This window comes from Narcine bancroftii, chromosome 7 (genome assembly GCF_036971445.1).
Source record: "Narcine bancroftii isolate sNarBan1 chromosome 7, sNarBan1.hap1, whole genome shotgun sequence".
Taxonomy (NCBI): Eukaryota; Metazoa; Chordata; class Chondrichthyes; order Torpediniformes; family Narcinidae; genus Narcine; species Narcine bancroftii.
In genome coordinates, this window is record NC_091475.1 from 85,101,066 (window position 1) to 85,128,719 (window position 27,654).

General features: G+C 38.4%; 1 protein-coding gene across 6 annotated transcripts in view; it reads right to left on the bottom strand.

Annotated features, from left to right (window-relative positions):
* The window catches only part of pibf1 (progesterone immunomodulatory binding factor 1), a 159,550-nt gene that overhangs the window by 82,764 nt on the left and 49,132 nt on the right, over nucleotides 1-27,654 (bottom strand). For all 6 annotated transcript variants that reach the window (XM_069890573.1, XM_069890572.1, XM_069890571.1 and 3 more), the window contains one exon: nucleotides 19,966-20,064. In XM_069890573.1, the coding sequence (XP_069746674.1) occupies nucleotides 19,966-20,064 (99 nt within the window). The remainder of the gene's footprint in view (nucleotides 1-19,965; nucleotides 20,065-27,654) is intronic.

Sequence of the window (27,654 nt, forward strand, 5' to 3'; positions counted from 1 at the left end):
CACCCAGGTGTTCTTAAAGGTCGACCTGGTACGGGGCTACCATCAAATCCTGGTCCACCCTAATAACATCGGTAAGACCAAAATTGTCACCCCATTCAGCCTTTTTGAGTTCTTATGGATGCCTTTCGTGCTAAAGAACGCAGCCCAAACTTTCCATCACCTGATGGACATGGTGGGCAGAGACTTGGACTTTGTGTTCATCTATCTCGATGACATCCTCATTGCCAGTCGAGACCACGACGACCACAAGGTCTATCTCTGTGCACTGTTTGCCCATCTGGCAGAGTTCGGCCTCAGTGCAGTTCGACAAGCAGTCCCTGCAGTTCCTGGGCCGTACCATCTTGGTGGCCGGAGCTGCCACAGCACCAGAGAAGGTTGCAGCTGTGCGCCAGTTTCCGAAGCCCACCACCCTCAAGGGCCTACAGGAGTTCGTCAACATGGTGAACTTCTACCACTGGGTCATTCCCGGGGAGGCCCGCATCATACGACCATTATTTGCGCTGATCGCCGCGAAGGACAAAGTCCCGGTATGGACAGAAGAGGCGGTGCGTGCTTTCGCTGCAATTAAAGACATTCTAATGAGCACCACTCTATTAACTCACCCATGGCCGGATGCTCACATCGCGGTCTCAGTGCACGCATTGGCTAGGGCTGTTGGGAGCGTTCTGAAGCAATGGGTCAACAGCCAGTAGCACCCGCTAGCTTTTTTCAGCAGGCACCTCCGCCCCCCGGAACTAAAGTACAGCGCCTTCAACAGGGAGCTCCTGGCCCTGTACCTGGCCATCAGACATTGCTGATATTTCCTGGATGGCAGGCCATTCACCGTGTTCACTGACCACAAACCGTTCACTCAGAACCTCGCTATGGCAAAGGAACCCGATCGGCTTGCCAGCAGTGACACCTATCCAATGTGTCGGAGTTTACCACCAGCATCCGGCAACATGCAGGTAAAGACAATGTTGTGGCAGATGCACTTTCATGACTCGCCATGCACAGCCTCACCCCCGGCCTGAACTATGCCCAGCTAGCGCAGGCACAGATGGAGGACGCGGAAACACAAGCCCTCTGCAACACCATTACAGGCCTCCAACTTTGGGACCAACAGTTGCCGGACAGCCCAGGCACGCTGCTCTGCGACATTTCCACCGGCTCGCTGCGCCCTGTAGTCCCGCCACAGTAGACCATGGTCCATGACTTGGCCTACCCCTAGGTCAAGACATCGGTTCGGATGGTGGCAGAGAGTTATTTATGGCATGGGCTCAAGAAACAAGTAGCCCAGATGGCGAGGAGCTGCACGCAGTGCCAGACCTTCAAAGTCCTCTGTCATACAAAAGTCCCGATACAACAGTTCGACTCTGCGGCCAAGAGATTCCAACATATACATGTAGACATTGTGGGCCCCCTGCTGATGTCCAGGGACACCTGGTACTTGTTGACCGTGATCGACCGAGCGACAAGGTGGCTGGAAGCCATTTCGCTGAAAGGCATTTCTGCTGAGACGTGCGCCAGGAACCTACTCGCTCATTGGATCGCCAGGGTCGGAGTCCCGGCGCATGTAACGAGTGACAGAGGTGCCCAATTCACGTCTGCCCTCTGGGCACAAGTGGCGAGCCTTTTGGGGGTCAAGCTCCACCACATCACTGCATATCACCCTCAAGCCAACAGCCAAGTGGAGCGATTCCACCGACACCTCAAGTCGGCCCTCATGGCTTACCTCACCTGCCCCGGTTGGGCGGATGAGTTGCCCTGAGTTCTGCTCAGCATTAGGGCGGCCCCGAAGGAGGATCTGCAGGTATCATCTGCGGAGTTGGTTTACGCCGGGCCATTGTCGCTACCCGGAGAGTTTTTCAGCCCGGACACAGACTCAGCAGCCGACAATCAGACTTTATTAGCAGACCTTCCCAGTATCATCTACTGTTCTCAGGAGCTTAAAAGTCTCACCAAAACTGGTCTTGGTCTCTGATTGCCGGCTCTTCTGCGTCTGAGTTTTCAGTGAGCTCTCTTGATATGCAGGCTTTTCCAAATTTGTCATCCCAATACTCGCTTCACTATCCCCATCTCCGTACCACCACGGCAGCCAACCGCCCCCTTTGCCCAAGGAACTGGATGCAGCTGAGTATGTTTTCATCCGACGCAGTTCACACACCGCGCCCCTACAGAGTCCTGCAACGATCGGATAAGACTTTCACTTTGGACATTGGGAGCAAAGGAGAACTGTTCACGATCGATTGCCTCAAGGCTGCGCATCTGGACCTCAGTCAGCTGGTTCAGACGACCCAAGCTAAGCGCCAAGGCCGGCCATCCAAGCAGCGGGATGTGTAAGCCGGTTCTGAGCAGGGGGGGGGGGGGGGGGGGAGTCGTGTGGCGGCACACATACCCGTGGCCAACCGGCCCCACTTGTTCCGCCGCACCGGCGGGGCAGCCGCGAGAAGATGGCGCCACCGGGGGACCTTCTTGCTGCATGGTTTGAATGGCTTGCGTGCTCCATAAAGGGGTGCACATGAGTTTTGAATTAAACGGTTGTTGAAGCCCCCAATGTGGTGGTTGTGAGTCTCATTCCTCGTAGCTACCGTTACAGTTGAATGTTTTCTTAAAGCTCACCTTCAACTAACATTAATCACTTCCTTAAAAGATTGTTTGACTAGCCTCATCTACCCATTATAAATCCATGTTTTATTACTTCTGACAAAATTCAAACATTCCATCCCAAAATAAATGAAATTTGTAAGTTTCCCTCAAGGTGACACACAACAAATACAATAAGTACAACATTAATCTGTGTCTCCTTTTGAAATAATGGTCAGGCACTGGCAATTTTCCAATCTGGAGCACAAATGCAGAATCAAGAATGCTTAGGAAATTCACAATGATAAATTCCTCAAGCACTTATTTTAATAACACAGGGTGTGGAGATCACCAGGAGGGAATATTTCACAATTATTAAGTCTTTGTTTTACGGAGAGTGGCCATGCAAAAGATTTAGACAGATGTGTTTTGGTTGAGCTCTCCACGAAGAGTACTAAATAGATGGTCAAAACTTGAAAATGAAGATTATTTTGATCAAAAATTAGCACGAAGAAGCCAAGGCGGCCGAGAACAAAGATTAAAGAAATTCCTACTTGACCGGGAATATTGGGTAAAAGTCCAAAAGGAGTGGCAAAAATGGTGACAGGCCCAGCAGAACCAGGTAAAACTGGGATGTCTGGTCAAGAATTGAGCATCACACTGGAAAAAATCGAGAATTTGAGTGACCAATTCATAAGTGTTGAAACAATGAAGAGAAATAGGAGAGAAAAAAAAGACTGAAATAACAGAGATTGTTGAAGACCTGATAGAGAGAATGGGTCGAGCAGAGATTGAATTGATGAAAACATGAAAAACTTGAGGCTTTGCAAAAATAAAAAAAGCCAAAGAATGGGAGTCAGATGAAAGTGACCATTTGGAGAACTTAAATCAACAGAATATTGTCTGAATTATTGGACTAAAGGAAGGAATTGAGGATAGAGATCCGGTGAACCTTTTTCAAAAAATGGATCCCACAAGTATTGGGATGACAAATTTGGAAAAGCTTGTATATCAAGAGAGCTCACTGAAAACTCAGACCCAGAAGAGCCGGCAATCAGAGACCAAGACCAGTTTTGGTGAGACTTTTAAGCTCCTGAGAACAGTAGATGATATTGGGAGCAGCACATGATTAGTCTCAGCAGAATAATGGCCCTACCGAGGTTGATCATGAAAAGGTACCATTTTTTTCAAGACTTTAGCTTGACCTTGATGAAACAAAGAAAATAATTTGAAGCTGTGAAGACAACTATGTGCTAAAAACTTGAAATACTCAATGATATACCCCACAACTTTGAGGGTCATAGTAGTGGAAGGGAACCAATGATTTTTCAAGACCAAGAACAAGGTGCAAGATTTTCTGCAAAGCTTCTAAAAAAAAAGTTCCAGTTGTCGAAGGAGAATATTGTGAAAATAATTATATTGGAACAAAGTAAAAGTAGTAAAAAGTTTTTTTTTTAAATTTTTGTTAAACCATCTTGTATTTTGTTGTTTTAAAGTAAAATGTATAGAAATGCTCACAGAGGGCTCAGTAAAAGAAAAAATCTGGGTAAAGTGGTCGCAGGTGGAGATTCCAGTCTAAGGGGGAAAATGGCAACGGGAAAGGAGTAGCAAAAAAAGACGGCGCTAAAGGGAGGTGTTCTTTTTCCTCGAGATATTCCATGGGGTTTCGGGGCTGCTTATACGTTACCATCGAGGCAGGAACATTGTTCATTTTTCTTAAAGGGGGAAGGATAATTTTATTATCGAAAGAGCCAAAGGGTCTTTACTGTTTAAAAACACCCATTGTTTTAAAGAACATGGATATAACATTAAAATATTAGTTTTAATGTTAATGGAATTAATGGGTGGATGAAGAGAAAATGGGTCTTGGCATACCTTAAAAAAAATTAAAGTTAGATATAGTCTTTTTACAAGAAACACATCTTGATAAATTGGAACATGCAAAATTAAAGAGAGGAAAGGTGGGGAAAGTAATATCATCTTCATTTAGATCAAAAGCAAGAGGTGTAGTAATTTTAATTAATAAAAATATACCAATAATAAATAGAAGGGTCATTAACCGATCAAGCTAGAAGATTTGTAATGAAACACTGCAAAATTTATGCAGAATCATGGATGTTTATGAACATTTATGCCACAAATTATGATGATGAAGTCTTTTTGAAGGATATCTTTTTAAAAACCACAGGGGGAAGACAAATATATTGATTGGAGATTTCATTTTTTGTTTAGATCCAATATTGAACAAATCAGCGAGAACAGTGTGATGGATTATGTTATATTTTATATTGTATATAGATAGGTTTCAAAAGGAGATAAATTGTGGCAGGTTTTTTTTAGCGTTGGTCACATACAAACACTTCAAAACAGATCTCATTTAAAATGCCAGAGCTGTGCTCTAGCCAGACAGTCCAGGTGCCGGGTGCCTTTACAAAAACTTTGAAGAATGCCGATGAGTAGGTGTTAATTGGACATGCCATGCAGTAATAGATTATTGTTTCAGAAAGCAATAGATGAATGAACTCCTGGAGCTGCAGTCTGTCTGAGTGAAGGTGGCTGTTCTAAGAGGGTCATGTGGTTTTCTCTGAGTGTGGGAGAGAGAAAGAGAGAGAGAGAGAGAGAGAATTCAGTTTTACAGTCAGCAGCAGCAGCTGGGACTGGAACAGGACAAGCTGGCAAGCTTGTGGAAAACCCCACTTTGAAGACAGGTTGTGAGTTCTTAGTTCAGCCTGGTCAAAGCCAGCCTTGTGGTCTATACAAGAGGAGAGGACTGGCCACATAATGTTTCACTTGAAACAAGGGAAACAAAAAGGGAACTCTGTGGTGACCTGAAAGAAAGAGGTTATCGTCTGGAGAAATATGAAGGGGCAAATTTTGTCAGCAAGACACTGAAGTGGCTGATGGAAGTAAATCAGCTGTGGCTGTCCTGGAACAACAAATTTCTCTCTGAAAACAGAGAAGAACCTTCCTGAGTGGTAGCCATTTACCTTCCAAACGCCAAAGCCTGGTGAACTTTATAAATGTTAAATTCTGTGCACAGTATAAGAATTTCCTGCAACCAGTGAACTTGGAAGAGTGAGAAGTGAGATTGGATCATCTTTTACAAGGGAAGAAATAGAGAAAGCTTTGAATATTTTACAAGCTAACAAGTCCCTGGGGGAAGTCGGGTTCCCTCTTGAGTTCTTTAGACAATTTAAAGATTTGCTGATGTCTTTTTAGACCAGCCGATGGAGACCCAAACCATCCCAGAAACCTTTCCATCTGTTATAATTACGGTACTGCTGAAAAAAGGTAGAGAACCATTAAAAACTTCATCATACACACCTATATCACTCCTGAATGCAGATTGTAAAATTCTAGTAAAGGCACACCAATACTGGGTGAGTATTTACCAAAATTAATGCATCCAGATCAGGTGGAATTTGTTAAAGGAAAGCACTCTTAAAATTTTCTGTAGATTATTCCATATAATACATGTGGCAAAATCAAGGTTCAATCCAAACTTAACTATTACTTCAGAGACAGAGAAGGCAGTCAACCGACTAGAATGGCCTTTCTTATATAAAATGTTGGAAAAATTTGGTGTAGGTAAAAAAAAATATAAATTGGATGAAAACTCTATCATAAGCCACAAGCTAAAAATTATGACTAATAACCAAATGTCATCTATTTTTCCCTTGAGTAGTGTTAGGTCTGCTTTGTTCATGAATGAGTGAGACAAACACCAGACTGAGTCGAAATCAGGGTTCTTTGTTCTTTATTACCGGATTGTAACACTTGCGACTAACAATGTTAGTCGGAGAATGCATTCTGCCGTTATCAGCAAAATGGTGATTTTTTATACCCTTGGATACATGCTTAGAACATCATCATATCATTACTTGTCCAATGACTAAAACTGTTGCTATCCTTTCCCTGCTAGCTTCCTGCCTCTCAATCCATCAATGTCTCTCTTATCTTGTAAGTACAAGGATGCATTCACATCTTGTTACAGCCCTGTACAGGGTAACTCCTTACACATTCCCATCTCATGATGTTTTACCTTACAGTAGATAGGGGTGTCTAGCACTATTCATACTCGACACTGAACCTCTGGCAGAGATTATAAGAGGAGATCTGGATATTAAAAGCCTCAAAGTTGGACAGAAAGAATATAAAATTAGTTTATTTGCTGATGATAGGATATGTACGACCCAGATGAATCACTGATAAGATTACAAACAATATTAGAAAAAAATATGGAAAAATATTGGGATACAAATATGGATAAAAGTGAGATAATGCCATTGCAAAATTATGATTATGAAGGATACCAAAAAGATATTAGATTTAAATGGAAGATGGAATTAAATACTTAGGAATAAAGATAGGCAATAATTTATAGAATTTATGCAAGCTTAATGACGCTCCTCTATTCGAAAAAAATCATGCACACAATAAAATGTTAGTTAGTACAATAGGCAATGATTGAAAGAGATACTGTAGTCTTGGCATTACCTTTATTTTTATACAATGTACCTTTCGTATTAATGCAATCAGCAGATCTTTCCATTTCTGTAAATCTTTCTCTATTTTTTTTCTAATTTCTGACTATCCATCCCATAGCATGATGATGGTTCCTTTCTGAGGGAGGAGTGGGTTATCCTATCAAACCCCATAAACTGACTGAAAGGAACTATCATCATGTTATGGGATGGATAGCCAGAAATTAGAGAAAGATTTTCAGAAATGGAAAGATCTACTGATTACATTTTTAAGAAAGATAAATTGTATAAAAATGAAGGTAATGCCAAGACTACAGTATCTCTTTCAATCATTGCCTATTGTACTAACTAACATTTTATTTAAATTATTACATAGTTGCACAAGGCTATTCCTATGGAATATCACTGGAATTGCACTGGAAAAATTAACAAGGGACTATAAGCTGGGAGACTTAGACTCAGATTTTTAAGAAGTATTATCTATCAACACAAGCAAGATTCTTTCTTTGAAAGAAAACAGTTCCCCCTTCATGGATTTGAATGGGACTGAATTCAGTAAAAGAGGAGACAATGAAAGACTTTATTTACAAGTTGAATGTTAAGTCAATAACAAAAAAAATGGACAATTCTATATTAATTAACATGATTAGAATATTGCAAGAAATAAATGAAAATATCGGGAAAAAACATCACTTAGAATACCATTATTTTAAAATGTACTACTCCCTAATAATCTGGGTAACAAAATATTGAATTCATGGTATGACAAAGGAATAAGATATGTTGATGATTGCTATATGGAAGGATCTCATGTCTTTTGAACAATTATGAAGTAAGTATGAAGTAGTTAACGGGGCATTCATTTGCTTTCTCCAGTTAAGATCGGTCTTAAGAGAAAGATGGGGACCAAACTTGGCTCCACCTGAAATTAGTGAGATGGAATGAACGATTTGGCTGGGGAACACACCTAAATTTATATCTAAAATGTATTTTGCTTTCCAAAATGAAAGTGCAAAACCAGGTTTACAGAGATCGAGAGAGGGATGGGAGTCGGATTTAAGAGTTGCAATAATGGAAAGATGTTGGTCTGATTGGTGTTTGGATAGTATGACATCAAATTATAAATGCAAGATAGGGATTAGAACAATATAATTTTCTACAGCAATTATACCTCACATCATAGAAACTACATAAAGCAAAATCTGAAATACTAGAGATGTATTTCAAATGTGGAATAAAAATAGGAACGTTTGTACATGTTATGTGGTCATGTGTGAAGGTGAGACCTTTCTGGCAAGATATTACTGAAATACTAACAAGGATAACGAGGGTAGGCTTCGTGGATGACCCGGAGCTTTATCTTTTTGGCAATTTTATTGAAATAAGTAATTAACTAAATTCCAAATTTAATTTGTTAAAATAACTTTAGCTGTGGCTAAGAAATGTGAGTACTTGGAAATCTAACTCCCCTCTACAGATAGCATGATGAAAGACAGAGATCAACAGTTGTATACGAATGGAAAAAAAAAATCAATCTAAAGAACAAATATGACATATTTATAAAAACATGGCAACCATATTTGGACTATATAGGGGTTCAAATATAAATTAAAAAAGTGATAGTATTATAAAAATATAATTGACTTACCCAATGAAGACCTTTTTTTAAAAAACCCAACTGTAATCCCTGATGGTGTACAGATTTATACTGTGAAGTGAGTGAGTGGGTAGGAGAGAAGGGGTTGTGTGTTTAGTTTTGTAGGATAAAAATGGAAAATTTGATATATTTATGGAAAAAATACAAAAATATTCCAAAAAGTTTTTGCTTTTACAGCACATGCTTAGTTCCTCAATTTTATTTTATACTTTCCTTTGTACCCTCAGCAAATAATCCACATCCATTATTAAGACCAATATAAAGTATATGATTATTAGCCCATATTGTTTTCCAAGGGTTTAGATGAAGGGTCTTGAAAACTGACTATCCATTTCTCTCCTAAGTTGCTACCCGAACCTCTGAGCAGTTTTGTTTTTGCTACAAGCCTTTCAATAGTGATTTCCATCTATACTATCACTTTAAAGTCATTAAACAATTACACATTATACAGAAGAATTCTCATTATCCAGCACCTACAAAATTTGAAAAAAAAAAAAAAAATAGTGTAATATTTAATTATGTTAAGTTCACTTTAATCAGTTAAATTTAAATTTGAACTCTGGTTGCTGGCACTTAAATAGCATTGGCTAGCTGTAATGCTAACCATGCCACCATCATAGTTAACCTGGCCTCTCTTAAGTTTACAGATAATGTACCTAATATAAATTAAGATTCTTACTAGGCAGGAATAGGGAGAACACTTAGGAGAGTCGTCCAAGTGACGAGCGGCATCAGCCTGTTTTTCATCCTGGACGCTGCCATTTTATTCAAAAACAACTTTATTCAAATAGCTGTGGGCGGGCAAGAACAGGCGTTCCGCTGGCTGAATGTTTGCCCCCATCTTCACCAAGCGGTTGCGTGTTGCTTCGGAGAACATTTACAATTTTATTTTCCTTTTTCAATATTTCTTTTGGATTTTACAGGAATAGTACACAAGTAAAAGCCATTAATCAAAAGTAATATACAAAAATAATGCACAGAAAAAAGATCGATAAGGAAAAATAAATCTATTATGTATAAATTCTATAATATAACAGTCAAATTGAAAGTGGTAAACACTTTTCAATGGCTAATTGAAAATTTTTTAAAAAATTAGACTATACTACCCCTTCCATTCTGAAGTTATCAAGTACATATAATTTTTACTACCAAAAGTGTTACAACCCAAAGGACCCCAAATCCCAGCAGCAATATTCACCATGACAAATGGTTACTTAAACATAAGTTGTTTTTAATTATCTTTAAACATGAAAACAGAATCAAACTTTAATTTATCTCTATTAACTTAACTAAACCCAACTTAACTCCCTTCTAATTCTAAACGCACGTGTATGTGATGTGTGTATAAACGCAAGAAAAGTTCTTTGGTTCACAATTCAATCTCACTTCTCATTCTTCCAAATTCTCTGGTTGCAGGCAATTCTGAGATTGTGCACAGAATTAAACATATATAAAGTTCACAAGGCTTTGGTGCTCGAAAGGTAAATGTTTACCATTCAGGAAGGTTCTCGTAGGGTTTGCAGAGAGAGATTTGTTGTTCCAGGATTTCCACAACTTTGGTACCACCATTAGTCACCTCAATGTCTTGCTGATGAAATTTGCCTCATCAGGGTTCTCCAGATGATAACCTATTTCTTTCAGGCTACCACAGAGTTCCTTTCTGTTCCACTTATTCCAAGAGAAACATCAGACAGATAGCACTTCCAGCCATCTGCCACTCTGGATCCTTTCTTCAGTTCCACCAAGCTTCCTGGCTTGCAATGTTCAGCTGCTTTCAGTGTCACATACACTAGCTGAGAGAGCTTGTTGTTTCACCTCTTTCTCTCTCTCTCTCTCTCTCTCCCCCTCTCCCACTCAGACTTCTTGAAAGCCCATGTGACTCTCTCACTTGAAAACCACTGACCTTCTCCAGCAAACAATAGGAGTTAGTCTTCTTGGTCAAGCTGTTGCCTTTAGGTAAACAAAACCCAGGTGTGACTTTTTCTGTGCACTCTGTCAAAACCCTTGCAAAGAGCTTTTTAACAGCCAGAGCGTCTCCTCCTTGTTGCTTTAATTACATCATTTCAATTAGCACCTACTTATAAAATGTGCACAGCATTCTCCATAGTTTCTATAAAGTCCACTGAATATGAATTCTTCAGTATTTCAAATAAAATCTGTTTTAAAATGTGTGTATGTATGTAACCTACTCTAATTTTACCAAATTCTCCCAAGTATATATTCCATTACATAAAAAGAAACCACAAACTCATAAAGCAAGTTCCAAGTGATCTTATAAATTATGAAATTAGTTAATAAAAGACCTTAGAAAATTTAAATTCATTACAGTAGAAGAGCATCTGATTTTTATGAAGTTAGGCATTGCCATCATATCAGATAGCCATTGAGCACAAAGAAGAGAGATCGCATCTTTCCATCTCAGCAGGATTGAATATCTAGCAATAAGGGAGGCAAAAGAGACTACATGGGATTGAGATGTAGTTTAATTCAAATGAATTATCTTAGTAGAACCAAAAAGAGCGATTATAGAATTAGGTTTTAGATTCACATTGAGAACTAAAGGTACAAAAGATATCCTCCCAAAAAAATGGAAAGAAAGGAACAAGCCCAAAACATTCCTTCTTCAGTCTTACACCTGTCACATTTCAAGGAAATGCTAGAGTTAATTTAGCCAATTGAACTTTAGAAAATTAAGCTCAATGCACTTCCTTCAATTGTAAAAACAAATGACGGACACATAAAGAAGATGAATTTACCAATTTTAAGAAGGAATCCCATAGAGTATTCAAAATGAAAGTTGAAGATTTCGCTCACATAATTTTTTAATCTTATCAAGTGAATTATCCCTAGATTTTAATGTGATATACAGGTACACAATCTTTTATCCAGAACCCTTGGGGGACGGTGTGTTCTGAATTTCGGAACTTTCCGGATTTCAGAAAGCCCACTCGAATTGTGCTGCAGTATCCACCCCCTCCCCTTTCCTGTCCCTCGGCCGTCTCCCCCGACCGCTGGTCCCTCGGCCGCCCGGACGTCTCCCCCGACTGCTGCTCGCTCGGCCGCCTACCCCGACCGCTGTCCCTCGGCCGCCCAGATGTCTCCCCCTTCCCCCAACCACTGGTCCCACTTGCCGGATTTTGGAACCTTCTGGATTTTAGATGTCAGGGGATAAAGGATCCTGTACCTGTATAGTTGATATCAGCTTATTTTGATTTGGTTTAGGAATATGAATCATCCCTTTTGTATTTATAAGGACCTGAGGAAGCCTCAACTCGACAGAGTTCAAGAAAATTCTAATTTGTAGCTATCTTAAAAAAAAATGGGTAGTTTAAATTTAAGAGCTAGTTGTTCAAATAAGGCTAAATTATTATCAATAAATAAGTCTTGAACAGATTGGATTCCCAACTTAATCATTTACGAAAAGCATAATCTTGCACAGAAGCAGAAAAAAAAAGTAATGTAGGGCGAGCAAGCAAGGATCGATAGTATTCAAAACATTTTCCAAAGTGAAACCAAATTCTCCAAGTATGATTAACAACAAAATTGTCAGTTAATTTAGAAGCAGATAAAGGTAATGGCACTCCAAGGATCGAAAAGGGGAATTTTTTTAGTAGAATTAAGTTCTAACTTAATCCAATTTGAAGACAAGGATGCTTATTTTTCCAAACATATGAGGAAATAATTGAGTTAATTGAATCAAATAAAGTTTTAGAAACAAAAATGGGAAATGGTTGGACATTTACAATTTTAACTATTTTTATTTAAATTTTCATTTAAAATTTTATTTATCTTTAATTTTATTAATTTACTTGTTTTCTCAATTTTTTTTGCCTGTTGTTGGGTTTCCAGTTGATTGAACTCTGGAAAATGGGGATTCTACTCTATAATATAACTAATATTCGTATCTTTCTATATTTGGAAGAATTTCTGGAATTGGCTTTCTAAGTAGGACAAAAACACAGAAACAAGAGCGTGCACAAGAAGTAATGAGTTCATTTCCATATATGTATCTCTCCAAACTTAAGTCCTTTGCCAGCAAAATAAAACAATTTATTTTCAAATCACATCTCTCATGTAAACTGATAGGTTTCTGTAAAAATTTGCCATTGCTCAAATTAATATGGTAGCCGAAGAATTACAAAGGCTTCATCCAAGGAATACCCATGCATATAAATCGCTTAGAAGCAAATTGCTTAACTAAATTAACTTAAAAAAATGTACACTTAAGTCCTCGTAACCTGCTGACACTATCCCTAAATCTGTATACTTGTGAGGACTGTCATCTATTACTGAGACTGTTGTAGCACATCCCACCTTCCAACCCAGCCTTCAAGATGCTGTCCAGTGAACCCTGTCTGCTATCATTTTATGCCTTGCACTGGTAATGTGTAGCTGAAGACTAACTTGGGCAGAACAGGGGTGAAGTTTGGTTGGAACAAGCCTAGGATTAAATAGAAATTGAGTTGCACACTGAAAGTTACTTAGAAGTTGTTATATCCATAGAAGAGTTAATTGTACATCCTTTGAGCCAGCACCATTCAAAGCAGCCTTAATGTTTTGTGTAATTCACGGGAACTGCCTGGCCCATCAAATTTTTTTTTTGAATATTTTATTTTTCATTTGCATCGATACATACATATAATTCTTCATCGTCTAACAATACAATGCAATGAAAATGATACAAAATGAAATATAATTTTTTTCTTTTCATTTTCCCCATCCCCTAAAGAAAAAGAAAAGTAAAAGATAAAAACACCTGAATTCATTTATAATTCACTATTCGTATATTCCAAACATATTATCCCGAACATATTAATTGGGAGGAGAGGGTGTTATTGGTTTCAAAATCATAAAAATCCACTGGTTGATTCCTTAAATTATAAGTAACCTTCTCCAATGGTCTACAATTTTGAATTTCCATATGCCGTCTATCCAACCTTATAAAATTATCTGACTTCCATGTTACTGCTATATATTTGCGTGCCACCACTATTGCTACACTCAAGAATTTTCATTGATATTTTTCTAACTTCAATTTAGTATCAGTGTCATATAAATCACCAAGCAAAAACATTCTGGGATCTTTTGGTATCTGTATCTTCATAATTTGTCCCAATAATATATTCAAGTCTTCCCAAAATTTTGCCACTTTTTCAACAAGACCAAACTGCATGTAATAAGGTTCCTCTTTCTTTATTACATCTGAAACATTTGTCAGAAGAATTTGAACCAAGTCCATATAATTTATACAAAGTGCAGTATAATTGGTATAAAAAAATTATATTGTACCATTTGATATCTAACATTAATTGCATTGATTACACTCTCCTGGCACAAACTTGATCAGGGCTCATCATGAATTTGTATATTTAAATATTTTTCCCATTTATTTTACTTACATAGTTCCTTTTTCTGCATTGTGTTTTGTAATTGTATATGCATATTAGCAATAAATTTCTCAATAAATGTATAAATTATTAAATACTCAAATGGACTCTGTCCCAGAAGTCTAAAATTGGTACCTAATTTCTTTTTCAAAAATGATTTAAGATGATAGCATGAAAAAAGTTTTGTTTGATATATTGTATTTCTCTTCCATTTGTTCAAAAGTCAAGAAAAAATAACCCAAGAAACAATCTTTTATCCTCTATCCTGTTATTGTGCCAGATATCAAAGAAAGAATTATTTGAGGTAAAAGGAATAAGTGGATTCTGCTTTAACATGATCTTAGCTATTTGGTAATTCTTAATTCCTCTTTCAATAGTAATTCCATTCCATATCTTGAATAAATGTTTTAAAATTGGTACTCCTTTCAAATGTTCCTCGTTCCATTTATACAAAAAATATTCTGGCTTAGTTTCTCAATAAACAATAGGTGCTAGAGTAGGCCAATTGGCCCTTTCAGCCAGCACTGCCATTTATCGGATCATGGCTGATCTTTCCCTTTCAATAACCAATCCCAGCCTTATCCCCATAACCCTTAACTCCCCTGCCCTCGAGAGCCTTATCCAACTCTCTCTTAAATCTATCCAACGAATCCGTCCCCACTACCATAGACCATCGACCACTAATATATTCCACAGACCCACAACTCTCTGGGTAAAAACTTTCTCTTCATTTCTATGTTAAATGGCCTTCCCTATATTCTCCTATGTTATTCATTTCAATATGTACCCACACTGTCTTCTCCCCAAATTGATAACAGAAGGATAAAAATATTAATTAAGCTGCTTTATAATAATTTTTTTAATTCAGCAACCGTAATCCTCCCTGATCAAATTTCCAATTAAGTTTTTCCAAAACTATCCTTGGCATTTTATCACGCCAAATAAATTTTCTTACATTTTTATTTAATTCTTGAAAAAACTTAGTTGCTATAGGAATGGGTAATGACTGAATATTAGAACCTCAGAAAAATATTCACTTTATACAAATTACCCTTCCTATTAAGTTATTGGTAAATCTTTCCAACTCTTTAAATCTTCATTAATTTTTTTTGTAATGGTAGATAATTCAATTTAAATAAATTATTTAAATTTATATCAATATTAATTCCTAAATATTTAATTGCTACCTTTTGCTACTTAAACTTCAACACCTGCTGACTTAATGTATAGTCCCTATCATTCATAGGCGTCACTTCACTCTTTCCTGCATTGACTTTATAACCTGATATCAAACCATATTCTGCCTATCATACATTTATTTTATTCAATTATATTTCTGGTTCTGTAAGATAATAATATTATTTGCAAACAAGCTAATTGTAAAACCCTTAATCTCATTATCTCTTCTTATCACTTCTGCCAATGGGTCTATAGCCAATGCAAATAAAAATAGTGATAATGAGCATCCTTGTCAAGATGACCTTTCTAATGGAAAAAGTTTAGATATTTGCAATTCGTGACCACCTAAGCTTTTGGATGATTATACAAAGCTCTTATCCAATTTATAAAATCATTTGGAATTCTGAAAACATTCAATACTTGAAATAAAAAGTCCCATTCTAGTCTATCAAACCCTTTTTCCATGCCGAAAGCCACCACTACTGCTGGTATCTTTTCTTTCTGGGCTATATTTAATCAACTTAAAAATTTAACTATTTTGTCAACGGATCTTCTATGTTCAATAAAGCCAGACTGATCCATATTTATTAATTTAGGTAAATATTTAGTTAATGTTAGCTAATAATTTGGATACAACTTTATAATAATGATATTGGTTATAAGAGGATGGTAATAAAGGATCTTTCCCTTTTTTTGGAATAACTGTTATTAATGCTGTTTTAAAAGAGTCTCTCATTTGATCCAAATGTTACATCAAAACAAGAATTAACCACTCCTTAAATTCTTTATAAAACTCCAGAGAGAAACCGTCCTCTCCCGGAGCCTTATTATTTGGCAAAGACATCAAGATATCATATACCTCAACATCTATCTGATAATACATTCAAGTATGTGCATCCACCTGTCTTGCTTTTTCAGGCAATGAATCAGCATACACCTTTGCATCATCAGGTTCTGTAAAAAACCTATTTCTCCCTTCTGGAACAAAGACCTTCAAAACTGCTGGATACCTTAAAACAAAGGCATAACCTTTCTTCAATAACACAATTTTAACTGCATTGAATTCTTTCCTCTTCTTCAACCACCCAAAACATATCAGGATTAAAAATAATCTTATTCCCATTATAAATCATGGGTAACTATCATTCTTTTGCTGGCTTCATCATCAGCTCTAAAATCTTCTCTCGTACTTCATATTGAAGAAATCTGACTAGTATCGGGTGTGGCTTCGGTCTCAATGCTCTGTGCACTCTCTCAATTTCAATGTCTCCTTGAAATTCAGTCACTCCCATAGATTGTCGAATTCAATGCTGTAAAAACTTTTAATTTCTTGTCCTTCATCATCTTCTTTAAGTCCAATCATCTTTATGTTGTTTCATCTGCTGAAGTTATCTAAAATGTCTATTTTCTTCATTAACTGATCTTTTGTTGCAGCTGCTTCTATTTGTGTCACTTTCATTTGTTCCTCAAAGCCCTGAATTTCAAATTCATTCCCTTTAATTTTCCCATCCATAACTTCAAATCTTTTATCCACCTCCTGCATCATTTTCTCAACTCCGTAAAATTATTGTTTTCAGCTCCATATCTTTTTATTTCTGCCATTATAAACTTCCTATCTTGTTGAAAGATTCCATGTATTTTAAAAATTTCTGCTGTAGAAATAAACAATTCTTTCATTTTCTCCAGCAGTTTAGCCTGGGAACCTTGAGTAAACCAAGTCTCCTATTCTTCCCGTTCCTCTTCTTGCCTGCGGGAGCCTGTTTTTTTTTGTGCTCTGAGTTCACCCGAGTTGGGCAGCCACTGTCTGGAGAAATCCCTTCCTCATCTTGAGCCTCTTGTTCAGTTTCTTGTACTGTAACAGCTGCCTTTTCTTTCTTTGGTGCCATTTTAAAATGTTCTGCATGTCTTCCCATATTTTCTTCTATTTTCTTTAGGTTTTGCTAAAAAAAAATACTTTTTCCGTCAACTTTTTCGAGGAGAGTAGGGATTTTCAGTCTAACCCCACATCATCGTGTGGCATACTGTCCCCCACCGCTTGCACCTATCACTTGTCAATAACAAGGACTAAATCTAGATGCAAAAAAAGCTATATAAAAACAATCCCTTCAAAACTGAGGCACAATCAAATGGCTTAACTAATGATTAATTTAATGATAGTGTCAGGCAGCTTGGAATGCAACTTCCTCAGAACACTGGTGACTGATCTGAATAAAGCATTTCAAACATTCAAAACATGTATACTGTGTGTTTCTCTTCACAACAGTGAGATTGATAATGATAAACATTAAAAGAATATTGCAGTATTTGCTTTTTCCTCAAATTGAACAAAGTTTAAGTTTAAACACTGTTTCTGTTAATAGTGTAAAATACTTTTAATATGCAACTTCCCTTCCAATGCCAGACTACAATAATGTCACAATAACAAAACTCACATGCAACAGTCAACAGATATGAAGACTAAATGCAACCCACTAGTTTAAAATAAACCACTTTAGAATATCAAGACTCATCAAAGAATGAACATCAAAGACCTTTTCAACAACAAATGGTAGAAATGATGAAGACTTCAACAATGATAAATTAATGTAGCTTTTGATGTTTTTATTCCCACTAATCATGTTTTTTTTTAAACACGGATGATCACAGTATCTTTATCACCATTTTAACATTTTTCCCCCCCAAACAGAAAGCTTTAGATTAAGAAAGGACAAAATGGCTCAGTACATGTTTTTTTTTTAAAATACCTCTTTTCTGTATTCCTTTTCCAAATAATATCTTAGAGCCCTGGTAGGAACAGGTTGCCATCAATTCATTGCATGGAGGTTTACAATTTGAATCAGCTGTCTTCCTCACAGAAAAAGGTATCAGTTAAGATGCTTATCCTTGCTGGTGCATTTCCCAATGCATTGAAGAATAATGATATGGTGAAAGAGTTTATTTTATCTAACTGACCATGTGATTATTCTCTCGATCAACATGGTTTAATAAAAAAATTTTCTCAAAATACAAAGGACAGCTGTGCAAACTACTATGCAGGAATCTGAGAATGAACGTTGTATCTAGAAAACTGCAGAACCTGTTAAATTAAAAATTTCATGGTGATTGTGCAATGATAAATCTTTCCATGGCTACTTATCTAAAGATAGTCTGGCAATTTTGCCCTATGTGACAAGATAACAACAAAGAAACAGGATAATGCCTAGTCAACCAGGAGAAACAATTGGCAACTATGTAGTCAGCTGCATAGAGGTTCAAGAGTGAGCCAGAAAGGTCAGTATGACCAACTGTGTGATATTCTCTTGATCACATGGTTTAATAAAGGAAGAGGGTTTTGACCAAGTCAGTCAGTCTCAAAAATGTACTTTTGGCTCAGATGAATTCCCTGAGGAACTTGTGCACAGAATAACCATAGGCTACATTAGGGAAAGAAGAATGTGATTTGTAATAGTGGTGACAGAATTTATAGAAGGTACAATTCATTAAAGAATACAATTATTTGTTTGTTTGTAAATCATGAAGTCAAATTCCTGTAAGGGGCAAAAACATTGTGCAGTATTCTTTGATATTAGCTGTAATACACTGACCACTCTCATGTTTAGTTGTATGAGCATGCATCTCAAACAAGTCTTCTAATAATATTCTTCCATTCAGTCTACAGATAACCTTAGGCTTCTGGTTGCCTGTTACTTTAATGCTCCATCTGGCTCTGATTTCTCTCTACGCTTTCCTAAACATTTGCCAAATCAAACCCAATGCTAGTTTGATGAACGAGAATCTGATTGAGACATTGCAACATCTCGGATCAGGATACCTGCTGTAAGGTTATTCATCTCCCACAGACTCTGCTTGACCTGCTGAGCATTTCAAACATTCTCCATCTCAGTTCCTGCTTTCACAACAGTTCTAATCAACACCAGCTTTAAAATGCTCTTTTGCTGTTTTATCTCCCTCCCTCCCCCATTAATTTCTGGTTCACTCAACATTGGAAACTGTACAATCTGGCCTCATCTTTCAGAAATATTTCCATTGCTCATTCCTTCTGAACTCACCCAAATTCCAGCTCTGCAATTTTAAGTAAACTTGTCTTACTTTCTGACGAAGTCCTTTAATCTAAAATATTCACTGTTTTCTATTTTCACAGCTGCGGTCTAACCTGCTTGGTGTTAAAGCATTTTCTATTTTTGCTTCTGATCTAAACCGCTCAACATCATGTGATTGATCCATCCTCTCACTGCAGATTCTAAAGAGCACAATAGTTTCCCAGTTTCCCAGCTATCTTTGCATTAATATGGTGATGGTATAGTAATGGGTTCCCGAGTTGCTCAATTCCCTTGCTTGAATATATTTTCCTTCCAGGAATGATCGAATTTGTGCGACATGTTCAAATGGGCATTGCTTCTGGTTTAAAGTTTATTTAACAGGTGCAACAAAAGGAGAAATTTAGTCATGGTCCATAATAATGATCATTATGCTTAGCGCTAGTTTAGGGATAGAGTGTTTCACGTGCAAAATGTCAACTATCACCAGAATCATTATCTGTAGACAATAGTAAAAAAAAACACCTAGAGGAATGAACTTAGCGCAGCATGAAATGCAATACCAATTATTTAAGTGCTTATCTATTTTTAAACAAACAGAAACACACAGGAATTCTACATTTTTTGTGCATTACTTTGCAAAGTCTCACACTTACTGTTCCAGAAGTTGGTCACATTTTGCTTGGGCATCCTTTTCTGCTTCATTTGCTCGATCTTTTTCTGCAATTGCATTGTCCTTTGCTTCTCTCAGATTTCTGAATAAAAAAAATTCAAAAACAGTGAGAACAAAACTCCACATGGAAATATATTTTCATGCATGCAGATTTATTTTCTTTCAAAAGTGAGTACCCCACAAAATAATGTTATGAACAAAACTAATAACTTGGGTATAGATTTCCGTAAATATTCGAGTATAATGCGAAAATTTCCCCCATTTTCCTCTCAAAAATAGTGGGGGGGGGGGGGTCGCATTATACACGAGTAAATTTTTTTAAAATTCTACAACTCACAGCGCGGCTCAGGCGGGCGAGTGGTAGTCGGCAGTGTAACTCAGGTGGCTGAGCAGTAGTCAGCAGTGCGTCTCGGGTGGCCGGCCGGGCGAGCGGTAGTCGGTAGCACAACTTGGGTGGCTGAGTGGTAGTCAGCATCGCCACTCGGGCGGGTGAGGGGAGGGGGTGTCGTATTATACATGGGGGTAAAATCTTTCCCCCTTTTTCCCCTCAAAAATGGGGGGGGGGTGTCGCATTATACACGGAACGAATTATACACGAATATTTACGGTAGTTCAATATAATTTTCTGCATCAATTATATCTTGTGCCGCAGAAATTAAATAGATTGAAGTCAGATTTATCAGATCAATGTTTTAGATGTGGCCAGGAGATTCTATTTGGTCCAGCCCTAAAGTGAGACTTCTTGGATAAAATTGGGAACTTTTTTAGAACAGGTTAAATTAAATTTCCACAAAATCCAATGTTATTTTTACTAGATAATTTTGTAGGGATAAAACTGAAATTGAAATTAACTACATATCAAAAAGAATTTTATAAAGATTGCGTTAGCTGTAGCAAGAAAATGTATAGCAGTAACTTGGAAATCGGACTCTTATCTAGATATGGAGTGATGAAACCTGCAAATACATACCATATATAAAAAAAATGTATATTTGAAAATTTGGCGCCCGTATTTACAAATTGTGGGTATAAATTTATCGATATTTTCCCTAAACTTTGATAACCTTGTTAACTACCTTGTAAGAATTAAAAATGTAAATAGTTAGAACCGTGTGGTGGGCAACATCTTCTTGGCAACCAGGTCTGTTTTCTCCATTTTTTTTTTGCTTCTTTCTTCTTGTCATCAATTTATTTCTTTTCTTTCACTTGGGAATTTATTGTTGGGGAGGGGGTTGTAGGTTTATCTTCTTTCTTTGGCTTGGCTTCGCGGACGAAGATTTATGGAGGGGGTAAAAAGTCCACGTCAGCTGCAGGCTCGTTTGTGGCTGACAAGTCCGATGCGGGACAGGCAGACACGATTGCAGCGGTTGCAGGGGAAAATTGGTTGGTTGGGGTTGGGTGTTGGGTTTTTCCTCCTTTGCCTTTTGTCAGTGAGGTAGGCTCTGCGGTCTTCTTCAAAGGAGGTTGCTGCCCGCCAAACTGTGAGGCGCCAAGATGCACGGTTTGAGGCGGTATCAGCCCACTGGCGGTGGTCAATGTGGCAGGCACCAAGAAATTTCTTTAGGCAGTCCTTGTACCTTTTCTTTGGTGCACCTCTGTCACGGTGGCCAGTGGAGAGCTCGCCATATAACACGATCTTGGGAAGGCGATCACATATAATGGATGTGATATTAATATTTGATTATTGCATTTTGTATTTTATTATGATTCCATGTATGGATAAAATTTAAAAATAAAAAAACTAATAACCCACAAATTGTAATCTCCTGATGAGTAAGAAATGAGATTCCCGCTGGTGAAACAATATAAAATTAATTTAAAAATCTGAAGAAAAACTAAAACTCTAAAAAAAAATGTAAAACACTTATCAGTATAACCCAGGCCAGCTGAATCAACTGAGTTCTGCTCCTGCATTCAATGCAGCATGTATATGCAGTTGTCAGTGGTGAGCTTATCTACAAAGAGTAATTCTGTTGCTGGTTGAGTAATAGATCACTGGCAAAAGGCAAGTAGAAGTCACAAAATGGAAAGCATAAATTAGGCAATATATACCCATTTACAGATGGTAGATAGCAGTGCCCCCACAATGATCAGTGTACAGGCCAGAAGGGCCTGTTACTGTGCTATATGTATAAATTTAAAACTTAATGAAAAAAATTTGAATGGCTAGAACACGAGAGTCACCTGGTCAGTGACTACAGTTCAGCCTTCCACAACGTTATCCCTCAGTACTGATCAACAAGCTCCCAACCCTGGCCTCTGCACCCCACTCTGCTACTGGATCCTTGACTTCCTCATTTGTGACCAGTCAATACAAATTGGAAACGTCTCCTCCTCACTGAGGATCAACACAGGTGCATCTCAAGTTCTGTGCACTATTTTAATTATTTTGTAAGGTGATTCATATAAATGCTTCACTGTGATTCTGCTGCCAGAAACAACAAATTTTGTAACATTTCACGACAATAAATTCTGATTCTGAATAGAGTAATTTCTACTCTTAATGGTTCGCTATTTTTCATAATCATCGCATGGGGTTTTGTAGAAGCTCAGTTATTGACTTCAATCAAAAGAGAAATCAATTGTACTTCTGGATATTAAGAGGATTATGAGACAAAGGAGCAGTGCTGAAAATGACTTTGATCTTGATGAATGGTGGAACAGGAACTGGAACTTTCGTGTATTACCAAATTCTAAAAATTCTTTCTGAAGCTTGATTTAAAACACACTAAAAATGTAGACACCAAATGTTTCTCTTTTCTCCTGACAACAGAAAGACAAGGAGACTTTACAATTATGAAAAGTTGATTGAGCAGACATAGAAAATATTTCCACATGATTTTTTTTAAAAATTTTAGCTACTACAGGAGAGTAAAAGGTCCTTCCAGCCCATGAGCCTATGCCACCCAAATACTCCAGTTAACCGACAATGCCCTTATGTTTTGAATAATCTGCATATAAGATAATATCTGGGAAACTGAATATAGAATTCTGAATCAGTTTATTTGTCCAGAGAATGGTGAATTGGTACACTCCCTATTGCAGGGATGATGGAGGCAAATAATATACATGCACTCAAGGGGGTGGTTAAATAAACACACAGATCAGAAAATGAGTGCTATGTTGAGCAAGTCATATAGGAAAGATAAATACTGGCAAGAAATGGTTAAGTGGCTGTATTACACGCAATTCCCTGCAAGAAATAGTCCAGTGATTTGTAAACAAAAATCATTTAATTTGTTTCTAAAAGGGAAGCATAATTATTGATATGATTTTTATCATCTCTACTTGGAATTGATATTATTTACTTAGGACCAGGACATTGACAAAAAAAGAATTCTAAGCAGTCTTCATCAAGAATTGTGTGGTAATCTTTGTTATAAATCTTTTAATTATCATTGTGTCTGCAATCACATATTCAAAGCTGCTTCCTTCTGGTAACCTCAGCCTGCTTCCCAATTTGTCCTTCAAGTGGGTTTTCAGTTGGTGGTATGCAAACATTGTATCGTGAGTTATACCATATTTGCACTTCATTTGTTCAAAGGATAATAAATTATTTCCCAAAAAACAATTTTCTATTCTTTTGATCCATTCTCTTAAGGAAAGGTTATCTATTGTGAAAGGGATTGGTTGATTATGCGTCAATAATAATTTTGGTAGTTGGTAATTTGTTTTTTTCCTTTCTACGTGAATCTTCTTCCAAATGTTGAGCAGATGATGCAGTACTGGTGAACTTCTATGCTGCACCAGTTTTTCATCCAACTTATAAAGTATATGTTTTGGTACCTTCTCCCCTATTTTATCTAGCTCTAATCTGGTCCATTCAGGTTTTTCCCTTGTTTGATAAAAATCTGATAGATATCTTGATTGTGCTGCTCTATAATAATTCTTAAAGTTTGGTTGCTGTAAGCCCCCTTGTTTGTACCATTCTGTTAATTTATCTAGCGCTATCCTCGGTTCCCCCCCCCTTTCCATAAGAATTTCCTTATTTTCTTTAGCTCATTGAAGAATTTCTCTGTTAAGGGAATTGGTAACGATTGAAATAGGTATTGTATCCTTGGGAAGATATTCATTTTAATGCAATTTACTCTTCCTATCAGTGTTAGTGGTAAATCTTTCCAATGTTCTAAGTCATCTTGTAATTTCTTCATTAATGGTTGATAATTTAATTTGTATAGATGGCCGAGATTATTATCTAGTCTAATAGCTAGGTACATGCAATTTGGGCATGTGAGAAAGTGGAAAAGTTTTGGGAAGATCTAAATCAGGTATTAAATAAAATCACAAAAAGCAACATACCAAAAAATCCAGAGATCTTTCTTCTAAGTAATATAAGTAAAGAACTAGGCCTCAATTTGGAAGAAGCAAAAAAAAATTATTATGATAGCCTTAGCTGTAGCAAAAAAAATGTATAATGTCAAGCTGGAAATCAGAAGAGAGCCTGAGAATACAGCAATGGAACATAGAAATGAATAAATGTATTCCATTGGAAAAAATAACATAATTTAAGAAATAATGTCACAGTATTCGAACAAATTTGGGAACCGTACATGGAACACAACAGAGAGGGCCTACCATGGGCCTCCACCCCTAAAATGACAGTGAGAAGACAATGAAATGAACTGACCCAGTGTGTAAAAGTAGATGACACAATTTTCTTGTTTATTTTCATTGTGTGATGACATTGTTTAATGGGTTTATTTTATATGTTGAACTTTTAGTGGGTAGGGAGGGGGGCGTGGGAAGGAGGGAGGGAAGGGGGGGGAAAAGGGAGAAAATGACACTGTGTATATTCAAGAGGGAAATGTTTGTGTGTATTTTGGTTCATAGTGTGAAATATAAGAAAAATTAAAAAAAAGAATTGTGTGGTAATGTATTGGCACGAAAGTAGAAAAAATGATCCAGGTGCAATGAAAATCAAATAACATGCAGAGCAGCTGTTGCAAAACAAATAAACTGCTGTATTATGTAAATACTGCAATAGAGCAACCAGCGCCTCAGGCCGACACAGGAAAAGGCCGCCAAATGCGGTGACCGACAAAACATTGTGCAGACTGAAATGCTCGTTTTGATAGGCCACCAGCAGAGCGGTGAAACTGGACAAACACCACTGGTGGATCACAGGGGACCCAATTGGGCATCCAAAGTAACCAATCGGCAGCCGGCTCACTCAAGCCACACCTCAGTGGTGACATGGCTGAGATAACTCTAAAAGGCAGAGCTGCCACTGAATAAACTTAGTGTCTTTCTTCTGCAGATTCAAATTACAACCCGAGGACTATAACCGAGAGCTAAAACCCAGCTGTTGCCACAGCGACCTCACTACAGTGGTGACCCTGACTGGTCCAAACGGCGCTCTGGACCCAATGATGGAAGAGCAACCTGTGATCAACGCTATAGCGTTGAAACCCCGGACTTTTGGATGTCGCAACTACGGGTGTGGTTCCAGCAAGTTGAGGCGCAGTTCACTATTCAATGGATCTCTGCTGACAATATGCACTACTACCACATGGTCAGCACCCTTGATTAGGACTTCACAGACCGCATCATCGACTTCCTCCTGCAGCCACCAGAACAAGGAAGGTAGGTGGCCATCAAAGAGCTGTTAACCCGCATTTTCGGCCTCTCAAAGCGCAAATGTGCTAGCTGACTGTAGCATATCGACGGTTTGGGGGACAGGGCCCCTTCCACCCTCATGAGAAATGTGCTCAGTTCAACGATGGCCACACCTCCAGCCCGCTGTTCCAGCAGATCTTCCTGGAGAGGCTGCCCGAGGACATCCGACTGCTCATTGCAGGAGACGATTTAGATGACCCCAGGAATGTGGCTGCCCGAGCAGACCTGCTATGGATGGCAAAGTGGGGTGCCTGTGCTTCACTCGAGCAGGTGACAGCTTTGTGTCATCAGCGCCCAGCCAGGAAGACCAGCAACCGACTGTCCACCCAACCAACCACCCGAATGCCGTGCCCCACAGGTGAGCAGTACTGTTTCTATCACCGACGATAGGGTTCAGAGGCCCATCGATGCTGCTCCCCTGTGCATTCCAGGGAAACACCTCGGTCAGCTGTTGTCAATGGCTGCAATGACTGGCCAACTGTATAGCCTACTACATATTCAAGACTCCCTGTCGGGCCGACATTTCTTAGTTGACACTGGGGCACAATACACATCATTTCCCCGACCAGCCTGGAGGCCCACAGCGACAAAGTGGGCCGGGAGTTCCGAGCGGCAAACGGCTCCATCATTCAAACATTTGGCTCCTGCACCATTCCCCTACACTTTGGGGACAGACAATTCATTATGAAATTGATGGTGGCAGTCATGCAACAACCATTACTGGATGCAGATTTCCTGCGGGCCAACTCACTCCTGGTGGATATCAAATGGCGCCAGCCTGTGCATGCCTGGACATTTCAGTCACTCTCACTCAAGGGCACCAGCACCCATCTGCACTCAATTAGTACTGTTGACAACGAATTCACATGGGTCATAGCAGAATTCCCCTCCATCACCATGCCTTACTTCCATTCGGCAAAACCCAAACATGGGGTGAGGCACCAAATCGTTACAGAGGGCCCTGCCCTCTATGCCAGGGCAAGGCTACTTCCCCATGAGATATTCATCCTAGCCAAGGACGAATTCAAAAAGGTGGACAAACTCAGCATTGTGCTGCGCTCCGATAGTCCTTGGGCCTCTCCTCTCCATGTTCTCCAAGGCAGTGGTTGGGGGGGGTTGGACGACGTGAGGAGATTACCACTGCCTCAACGATGCCACCATACTGGACAGACATCCTGCGCCCCATATCCAAGACTTCACTGCTAACCTGCAAGGGGCACAGATATTCTCGAAGGTGGATCTCATCCCGGTGTAGACGACACTTTCCAATCTCTTGTATTTCCCAATTTCAAAACATATCATCTTCACAGAAATGTATGCAACGATATTCCAAATTACTATCTTATTTGCAATAAACCAAACTCTGTATTTGTAGCTGTGTATGCTTTAATTGGTTGATAAAACATCTTGCATAACTTTGCATCAAGATTTTCATAACAATAGATTAACAAAGCATTTGGCAATATTCAAAGACATAACAATATAAGACGATAAGATGATTAATAGATGATTAAAATAAATATGATGAAGTCAAAGCATTTTGATGCTTGCGGCTCCTCCATGGTTCTTCCAAGAATGAAAGCAAGCTCCCCATACGACCAGATATTACAAAATATGACTTTATAGTAACTATAATAACACTACCAACAACAATTTTACTTAAAGGGATTGTCATAAAATTAACTACAAATCAAAAACATGGTTTTAACCATTACACCTGGTACACCCCGAAGACATCCTAAAAACCGCCATCAGAACCCCCTTTGGATTGTTTGAATTTCTCTGCATGCCCTTTGGGTTAATAAAAACGCGGCTCAAACTTTCCAGAGGCTTACGGATGTTGTGAGCCGGGATCTGCATTTTGCCTTCACCTACCTCGAAGACATTTTAATCGCCAGCCACACCTGCACCAAGTATGCCGTCCATTTAAAACATTTATTCTCCAGGCTGAGCGATTTCGGCCTAACCATCAACCCAGCCAAGTGCCAGTTTGGCCAAGAGACTATTAACTTCCTGGGTCATCTACCAAAATGGAGCCAGACTGTTACCCACTAAG